This window comes from Cornus florida, unplaced genomic scaffold (genome assembly GCF_030987335.1).
Source record: "Cornus florida cultivar Cherokee Brave unplaced genomic scaffold, ASM3098733v1 CherokeeBrave_3.0.0_Hap2_Chr01, whole genome shotgun sequence".
In the NCBI taxonomy this organism is placed as follows: Eukaryota; Viridiplantae; Streptophyta; class Magnoliopsida; order Cornales; family Cornaceae; genus Cornus; species Cornus florida.
In genome coordinates, this window is record NW_026775571.1 from 102735076 (window position 1) to 102745021 (window position 9946).

General features: G+C 33.2%; 1 protein-coding gene across 1 annotated transcript; it reads left to right on the forward strand.

The window, feature by feature from the left end:
• The first annotated feature begins 2041 nt into the window (after nt 1–2041).
• LOC132310235 (uncharacterized) lies at nt 2042–8727 on the forward strand. The gene is made up of 4 exons (XM_059808437.1): nt 2042–2463; nt 3430–3552; nt 8123–8242; nt 8326–8727. Exons 1-4 carry the CDS (start codon nt 2427–2429, stop codon nt 8388–8390), a joined length of 345 nt encoding a protein of 114 aa, XP_059664420.1. The 5' UTR covers nt 2042–2426; the 3' UTR covers nt 8391–8727.
• Nucleotides 8728–9946: the final 1219 nt, after the last annotated feature.

Consider the following 9946-nt stretch of genomic DNA (forward strand, 5'->3'; position numbering starts at 1 on the left):
ATTCGTGTCAAGCATTAATTATAAATAAATATGAATCCCAAATCATAGAATTTTATAATGCATAAACAAATAGTTAAATATATATACCTCTAATTGCAAATCTGGTAGAGCAGAAACCGATTCTCTCTATTAGTTTTTTACACACATAAATATTATACATGTTGTTTTCATGTACATACTTGTTGAGAATATGCACTTTTATAAAAACAGAGAGAAAATAGGAAAACACTTCCTTAATAATTAATTACCAAAAAATTAATTTATAAATGGACCAACTAATATAATATTAATGTGATATTTATTTATTGAATCACTAATTAATAGTCCAAATCATACAACACAATTAATAAATTACCACTCAACCTTATAAAAACTACGCTTGGTTTAGACTTAGTTCAATAGGTTTATATTTTGGATGAATCGAACTTCCATATAAATTGCAACAAAGATCGTGGTGATGCCATGCTTGATTGATGAAAAGATAGTGGAGAAATGAGTAATAAAGATTATATTTCTCATAGGGCTCATTTGGTTAGATAAAATTAGCAAAAAAATGAAAATAATCGAAAAATTTTGTTTCTCGAGAAACTTGTTAAGTTATATTTTAAATTCCTATTATACCATAATTATCACTTGGGTTCCTTTATTTATTTATTTTTCCCTTTTTGACTTTTTCTTCCTTCTTGAGAGACATTTTTTTTCCAAACACAAATGAACTCATGAAATTGGGGTGATCTTATTTTAAGCATTTTTTTTTATATCTATTTTTATTGCTTTATTCTCTTTTTTTTTGCTTTTTTTTCCCCTTCTAAATACGTATATACGTATAAAATATTATGGTGGGTATTTTTTAAGTGCATTATATTAATTTACAATATGTATATATACATATCAACTAGGTTTTTTAATTTGGATGCTAGAGTTATTATACGTTTTAGAGAATATATACGCTGCTTAAAAAAAATAATACAAAATATTCTATAGTTATATAATTCTAAGTGAATTAAAAAAGAAAACTATCGTAAACTTGGTTGTTATATGTAAAATTCTATTGGTTTTAATTATTCTAATATAAACAAACATACAGTGTAACAATTATAATTTTATTTAATTTCATCAAAGTCCTTACAATTACTATATAAATTGTAATGTCCAAATTATATATATATAAATATTTTTTAGTAACAAAAATCAGGTGACTTGGTATCTCATACAAGTTCAGAATATTATTATCAACAACAAAATTTGATGCATGAATTAATTTTACTCAAATTTATTTGTATTTTTAGTATTTAAAATTATAAGGGCAATTTTGACAAGTACAATCATTTTCTTTTCTCTTTCATTCTATCAAAACTAACAACATAATATTTTCTCACAACTTCAAAAATTTCATACTAACCAAATGCACCATGGAAACTTAATTTTATTTTATTTCGCTTTCACTTTTCACCATTTATTTCCACCTAGCCAAACAGACCCACAGGGAAAGGGAAAAAGCAGAGAAACCAAGGAGGCTAAATCACCTTTTAAGAAGCCTGTTCATTTTTTACCAATTAAAAATTGGACAAAAGAAAGGAGGAAATTAAATAATAATTAACTCAAAAAAGGTAATATAATATGGAGTATTAATTTTAATCTTTACTTATTTATTAAATACCTTATCCATCTCAAATTAAATTAAGTGTAGTTTTTGAAAACTGTGACTCACTAGTAAATACTTATTGAATCGCCGTTTTAAACACACTCAATTTGAGATTAAGGGAGTAACTCATTAAATCTAAGTATTCTCACAGGCGTTATGAGGGTATAATAGTAAAAAATGTAAAAATTCTCTTACATAATGTGTTACTCGATTTATCATTTATAATATCTCCCAAAAAAAAAAAAAAAAAAGTAAAAACAGGCTCCCAATTTCCAAAATGCACATGGATAGGGTTCTAACTTCTCGGAAATTACTAGCCCTAGATTCGACGTGTCCACAAATGACAAGGGTAACACCGAAATTCTGTGAAACTGTGGGCCTCATCAGCACTACCGAACCCCAACCACAGGTAGAATTTTACAGAAACTTGAATGACACCCGATGACACCAGAAAGAAAGAGTGGACTCTCCGCCGGCGATCCCATTACTCTCTCTCTCTCTTTAGATTCTCTCTCTAAAACTCCGGAAGGAAGCTTCTCATACTCCGAACGACTAGCTATATTTATAATGTTTATATAGCTAAAACAGCTGTATTGTAGTATATATATATATATGAATATATAGAGTGTGTGTTCTAAGCACGAAAAAGGGTATTCAAAGCGAACCAAATCCTCACATCGTAGCTTCTAATATTCTCAATCAATCGTCTCGATCTTCCGATCAAATCTAACTGCAGTCACTGGAGACGTAATCGCCACAAAGTGCCTAATTGCGTGACAGTATGGGTTGTACGGGATCTTCACTTGCCAAAGGAGATGGTCAGATTCTGATCTTTCCGGTTTTCCTGTTCTGCCATTTGATGCTTATGTTTGTATCTATTATACAGATACACATGTTGAATTTGGTTTTTTTCGATTTGTTAGTTATGTTTTATGTTTTATGTTCTCTGTACATTACTCGCTTGTAATGCATCTAATTTGTGTGGTTTCACACATGATGATTGATTTCCAAATTGCGTGGTTTTGAAGTCTAATTACTTTGTGAGGTATATGATTGATTTACAAATTGAGTGGTTTTGAAGTCTAATTACTTTGAGAGGTATTCATGAATTGGTTGACATAAGGAGTGTTTTGATTATCTCTATGCAATTATTTACACTCACAGTCTGTAATTATTTACACTCACTTGATCAATTTGTCAGTTGCAAAATGTTAGTGTGGCTTTTAGTTCTTCAATGAATTGGGTTTACTTATTCCATGGAATTTAGTGTTCTTGAAAGTTGCAATATCTTTTTGAATTTTTAGTAGAAAGATTTTGTTGTCAAGCTGCTTTTCATTCGGTTTTGTTCCTAATATTTGCATAAATGACACAACATTCTTATTGAACTGAATAAATATTTCTATTGCTCTGCTAGATCAAATGCTTAATAATGAGGTTGATGCCTTGAATCCTTCATTCGGATACTATTGTAACTTGGGATTGGGGCTGCCCCCCCCCGAACCGTTTATAATACCAAGTTTCTAATATACAGTTTTTTTAATAACGCAATACATACGGCCTCGTAATGATGGTTTCCAAAAAATCATTTAAGAGGAGCCATTGTTCACAGTTGCTGAAAGTAAATCTTGAAATATGTACTTTACAGTGCCACAAGAACAATGGAAAAAAAAGTTCAAACAAACTTCAAAGACTAAACAAATACTATACTAAATCATATCGATTTACTGTTTATAACAAAAATATCGTGTGATGTATTTTTCTCAATTCTCTTCATTTGATCACAGAAAATTCTAAGAAATTACGAAAACCAAAGCATTGGAAGCATTCTGAACCAATAACAAGGACACAACTCAGACAGATGCGCGATGAGTTCTGGGACACTGCTCCACACTATGGTGGCCAAAAAGGTTTATTTTCCATGTTAAAGTATTTTCAGCATCTTTTTAATTATGTTTGTCCATAATATAAGTTACTAATAGTTTTCAACGAAGATTGTACAATTAGTAAGGTTATCGAATCTAAAAACTTTGCACATCAAACTATAGCCTCCTTCCCCAACTATATATATATAGTTCATTCCTCATCTTGTGTGCAGGATTTGATCAAAATGACTTATCATTTCTGTCAATTCAATTTATATCATACTCTCTCTCTCTCTCTCTCTCTCTCTCTCTCGTTGGTAGGTAGTGTAACTTGATCTCAGTTTGTAATATACGTGAGCAGTAAACCAGTCTTGGTCTTGTTCTTAGTTTGCAGTATACATGAGCAACACCTTGCTTGGTAATTTGTTGATATATCATAAAAAGGGTATGTTCATATTATGTGTGATTGTGCAGTATTTGTAAACTCTATATATAAGGCGATGGAATTGCTCTTCTTTTACATGGTTGAAATAGTGCCTCATGAATTAATAGAGATTAAAGAGTGTGCGGTGTGTCATAGCATGAGCTGCCTCCCTCTCCCCCCCTCCCCTCTTTTTTCTTCAGTATTACCTTTCTGAGTTATATATATTTATATGGCAGCAGTGCTAGAAAATTTTGGAGTTTTATGTGGCAAGTAAATGTAGTGGATGTGGCAGTGACAAATATTGTTTTATTGTGGTAATCTAGCAGGAGAAGATGCAAAATTAACTAAATGGTTAGTGGAACAGTAGAGAATGGCAATAGCTACTGGAAGCAGCTTGACATTTTAATTGATGTGAAATCTTAGGTTTTTTGTGTTCCTGCCATTAAAAGAAACTGTATATGGCTGACAGATTTGGATCATCTTGATGCATCTTAGATATGTATGCTTAGATATAATAAAATGGTGCACCAGATAGTTGCCAAATGCCGACAGGAGCACAAGTAAGACGACAGTAATAGGAGATCTAACACATTAGATGCTTCGTATCCTTGAATGCAATCCCACCATGATCTAAATTGTTTGACTTGGATTAGTGTTTGGTTGCTTCAGTTTCCTTTCTGGCCAATGCTGCATCATTTAGAGATTATAGGCAATTGCAACTTAACCAATTTAAGGCGAGATTGCCCACGCTAGGTTCGCGTTCTATTGGGCTCTGCTCAGTTTGCCTCTTTCTTTCTTGGGTTTAGAAAGTCAAACCTGAGTTCGGTTAGGTGTTCCTGAGTAGGCTCAGCTCATGAAACATATTAAGTTTTATATTTTTTAATGTTTTGTTATGTTCTTATACAATAAATAGGGAAAAACTTGTCAAAATTACAAAAAGAAAAAAAAAAAAAACATATAAGATGTATTCACGAGCCAATCCTATTCAAGCTATGTGCTGCGAGCATGAACAAGCCGAGCTCGAACATTCTTTGGGCTCTTACTTATCAAAAACAAAAACATTCTTTGGGCTCTCACCATCTAGCAGACAAGTTGGAGACTCGAGCTCGTCTTGCTGATCTTTTAACGAGCTGAGGCTGAACCATTCATAACGGTTTGCAGGCCTAATTATAGGTATCTTTGCCATTTTTAAAGGCTTACAGTGCCACTAGTAGTTGCGTATGTTATTCCAATTGGTGCTGATCTCCTTTGCCTGTAGATTTTACTTGATTCTGCAAAAACAAATCCTTATAGAAAAGTTGTATAGAATTGGTTTTAACCAAGAAGTAGATTCACGTGTATACTGATATTCATGCTGTATGCAAAAGTCTCTTCACATTGAGCTCTATTAGGTAGCTGGAAAAGTTAAATGATCCTTTCACTAGCTGAATGGTATTGTTACATCATATACAAAAAGGGCAGCAAAGATCATTAAATTTCAGAAGTATGCTTAGCATGTCGACCCGTATTAGTAATTGGTATATTTGACCCTAAATACTAGCTATATTCCCTTCATACTAAAGAAGAAAGGTGGAAGTGTGGAACAATTGCCTAGATTTCCATGAAGAAGGAAGATGAGGGAATAATGGGGGATGCTTAAGTAGTGGAAACATGGCATCATATCGAAAAGATTACTGATCGTGATGAGATTTTATGCATGCAATATCCAAAGAAAAGAAGTCTTGAGAAAATAAATGCCATGTATACATCTATATGAAGCCTCTGTTTGCGCACATGAAAGCTTTGCTTGCAATGGTAATTGTTGATGTCTTGTGAGGCGATCTTCATATTTTAACTTCTTGTATTCTGCAACTTGTAAACCCAATGTCTGCTGTCTTCCTAAATTTTCACTGTGGCACTGTAAGAAGAAATGCTACTTGCATACAATTCATTTATCATACCATCTCCTGTTGTAGACTTCTGTTTAGCATATCTGATCTTTTCATTCGGAGAAGTGACAGAGCTAGTTAACTATCAATGAGCTTTTGAAAGAATCAAGGGTCATTTTTTTCCCTTTTTTTATTTTATTTTTTTGTATAAAACTTAACTTTCTGTTCTTTAATTCATGTTCTTGCAGGAGTCAACAGTTATATGTAGGTATATATCTTTGTATCTTTATTCCTATGGAGGAATTTTTTCAGAGTTCTTGGAGCTTTTTTGAGATTATGTGGTGCAATTCTAGCCTTATGTATGATGGCAACGTTTTCCTTCTCCTCCTATTTCTTTAATTTTTGCACTTTTTTTAAGGCTTTGAAAGCCATGACTAAACACTACTTTATGCTTAGAAATCCTAACTCAAAAGCTTCTTTCATTAGTCAACCATGGCAAGCCAAAAGAACACGGGAACAAAAAATCACTGTTCAATGGTGCTGTCACGGCACCCAAAACGACCTCTAAACTTCCCTCTTTCTTGCCTAAATGAAGTCTCAAACATTTGCCCCTTCTTACACCTTTTGATGGAAAGGAGAAGCCTATTTCTATGCTTAAGTTCTCTATTATTTCAACTCTTTTTTGTTGGGTCTCAGGGAGGGATTATAGATCTATAGAGGAGATTGTTGTTTTTTTGGCCTCTTTGAAGGTTTGACTTTTGAGGCGCCTTTTGGCCCTCGTGTTTCTTTGGGTTCCGCTCCCCTTTTGAGCGTTTTCAATAAAATCTTACTTATCAAAAAAAAAAAAAAAAATCAACAATAAACAGCCCTAAAAGATGTTCTCTGCCCTATATGAATTTTCATTGCATAGTTTGTTAGACTTTTCCTGCTTCAGAATCTTTTGATGACTGTCACCTGAACTCATCATACAAAGTCTTTGTACACCTCAGACTTGTTTCTAGATTTTCTTATGTTAAAAGTTATGTGGATTGCTTTTGTGTCTTCAAATTCTTTTCCTAATTAAACTAATGATGTCTGAAGCCATCAACTCCCCATGGTAGTTCATTTCACTTCGATTTTCTGAAAGATATTTTCATTACCTGGGCAACCAAATTGTAGGTTGTAATGAAATGAAAATCTTGGCCTATTGTAGTATACTGGAGCCAAGAGAATCCCAGTGTTTCCACTCATTTCCAGGTTTTCCATTTATTTTTCCTTTTCTTTTCATTTAAAATCTTCTTCAATCTTAATCTGTTGTAATCATCTGGCTCCAAGACTATGTAGCTGAGCATGAATAATTTATGGCTTGTAATTCATTCAAATCTTTTTGTTGCACAACCTCTGAGATCAAGTCTTTTGCTTACATTCATCCATCTTGAATGCCATCATTTGGAGCATGGTCTTCTTAAATGAAGTGCAGCTGTGTGACTAGAAATTGCATCTTAAAAAAAATATATTTTATTTTCAGTTTTAATATGCCTGCCCCATATGAAATAATTGCTGCTCACATCATTGCCATTCATCCTGTTTCTAAATCCTGTAACCGACCCTCTCTCATCTCACCACTCAGACAAAAGTTTGAAGTATCAGCTACTGAAGTTTACGCAAGTCCAAAGAACTTATGCTGTATACTGATTCACTTTCCGTTTTCCCCAAAATTGGGTAAAATTACTTGGAAACTTGGGTATTTAACATTCATTTGTTATCTTATACATGAAGCAGTTTGCATATAGTATTCCGAAAACTAATGAATCTTTTTTTTTCGTTCTTTATTTTCTTTCTCTTTTGGGTTTTATGGATCCTAATAGAAGTTACTTGAAGGTTTACTGATGCATTCAATTATTTTATTGTATATTATCTCATGATGAAAAGGTACTTTTGTGGACTTGTGTGGGGTACCTATTGGGACTTTTTGATTTTTTTAATTATTATTTTATTCACATTTTATTTTTATTTTTTTTCGGACTTTTAGCAAAAGGTAACTGGAGTTACAAGAATTTATAACACTAAAAACACATTTATTAAAATAAAAATAAAAAATTTCTTTGGAACTGATACTTAATTGCTACATCTTAGGTTACATAAATTGATCTAGAAAAAGAAATGAAAATCTTTTACAGGGTAGCCTAAGCTTTCTTGCTGTTTTACTCCCAGTAGTATTCTCTATTGTTTTTTCTCTACTATTAAAGACGATCTTGGTTGTTTCCAATGCAAGTAACTTTGTATATTAGGGTTAGCAGATGAAAGGCAAATATCTCAAAAACAAATATTGCACTCTTATCAGAAATTTGGGATGCACTCCGAGCTGCTGTTGAGGCTGATTTAACCCTTGCACAAGCAATTGTGGAGAGTGCTGGCATAATTGTTCAAATTCCTGACATGACGATTTGCTACGATGAGAGAGGTACCTTAACCATTTTGCACCTTTTTACATATCTCTGACTCTCTACTCCATCATTCTGTTCAACTTTTGTTATTTTATTGTAGGTGCAAAATATGAGTTACCCAAGTACGTCTTGAGCGAGCCGACTAATTTGATCCATGACAGTTGACAATGAAAAGATGGCAGTAGACAGTGCTTTATTGAGACTGTAAATCATGTAAATTTGCTTCACTGTCCTTTTCTCCAAAATGCAACTAGTCGTTCTGCTTGATACTCATCTTTTGTTTATTCATTTCCAAATGTTCATGCCAGGTTTTTGTAATTTAATAAAGAACTGCTACTTCTTATCTGGTGGATATTTGGGATATCATCCAACTGGAATTTGTAGCATAATGTTTCTTGTCAATGAATATACTGTAGTTGTGTATTCCAATAGTAGTGCTTTATTCATTTGTGCCAAAGGAACAAGTCAAACATTCTTAATATTATTTGCGCATTTCGGTTTATTTATTTGTAAAGGTGAGGTTAGTGGAGTAAGTCTTGCAACCATGCATCTGATTTGGTTTGACTGCCTGGATGCTATTTCGAATATGTTGCTTTGTTAGCTAGAATTGAGATAAAAAAAGAAACACTGGATAATGTGTTGATGCAAGTGATTCTTCTGAGAAACCTAATGAAAATGAAAGCTGGTTGAGAAACAGGAAATGAAAAGCATGAAACACTACTGAAAAGGACCTTGGTGTTCAAAGAAAAAAAAAATCGTAAATATGTTTGAATGTGCTAGCTTTTGCTTTATATCATATACTTGGTTTCTGGATAGTTGACTCGTAAGGTTTATCTCATAGTTGTAGGGGCATAGTGGCCAAATAGGCACAGTTGATGGATTTTGCAGGGTGGCTTTATTAGGGCGGTTTCTGTTGCATTTTTTAATAATTTTTTTTTTTTAAATGCATTGCTGCCACATAAGTTGATGCGTGGAGTTGGGGCATTATATTAGTCTAGTAAAATTGTTTGTTTCTCTAAACAATGAAGCTCTTTGAGTTTGGAAATGATCAGGATTAAAGGTTTTTGGAGATGATGAAGATTGAAGGTTTTACATTTTAGAATATTTGGGGCTTATTTGAATTCTCATGGTGTCAATTCATAGAACGATAGAAATGTTACAGAGATGGTGTATGTTTATGGATTTATTTTAAAATTCAAAACACAGACATTGTTGTTTATTGGAGTCTCTCATAGTCTCTTATACCTTCAAAACAATTAAAAGTTATAAATTGGTGTCATGATCGGCACATGTTCTAGGTTCACTGAGAAACTTGGGCAATACCATTTTTTGTGTATGATTGTATAGGCCTTCTGGTGGTGCCACCGATCGCCACCATATCACTCTTCTGTTGGCGGTGGTGATTCCATCGGTCCTATGTATCCCTTGCAGATTACATCTGTCGAATTGTGCATTCAGGCTATCATACTATCATCATGTCCATTACCATTGTTTTAGATAGAAGAAATTGTCATTTGGATCAGTTTCCTTCTTTTGATTCGCATTTGTGGGCGTAAAGTAGAAGAAATTAGGAAGATTTCTTGTCAGCATTTGGATAGTGGCACTGTGATGAGTTTTACTTGCTAACACAGGAGTTGGTTCTGCAATTTAGAGGTATCACTGTGAATTCAGACTTCAGTGATCACCATAACCATAACTTACTTCCAGATCACTCATAAGCT

Coding starts and splice junctions, on each gene's coding strand:
- LOC132310235 (XM_059808437.1), top strand. CDS start 2,427: ATGGGTTGTACGGGATCTTCACTTGCCAAAGGAGATG. Junction 3,553..8,122: donor ACACTATGGTGGCCAAAAAG/GTTTATTTTCCA, acceptor CACTCTTATCAG/AAATTTGGGATGCACTCCGA. Junction 8,243..8,325: donor GATTTGCTACGATGAGAGAG/GTACCTTAACCA, acceptor ATTTTATTGTAG/GTGCAAAATATGAGTTACCC.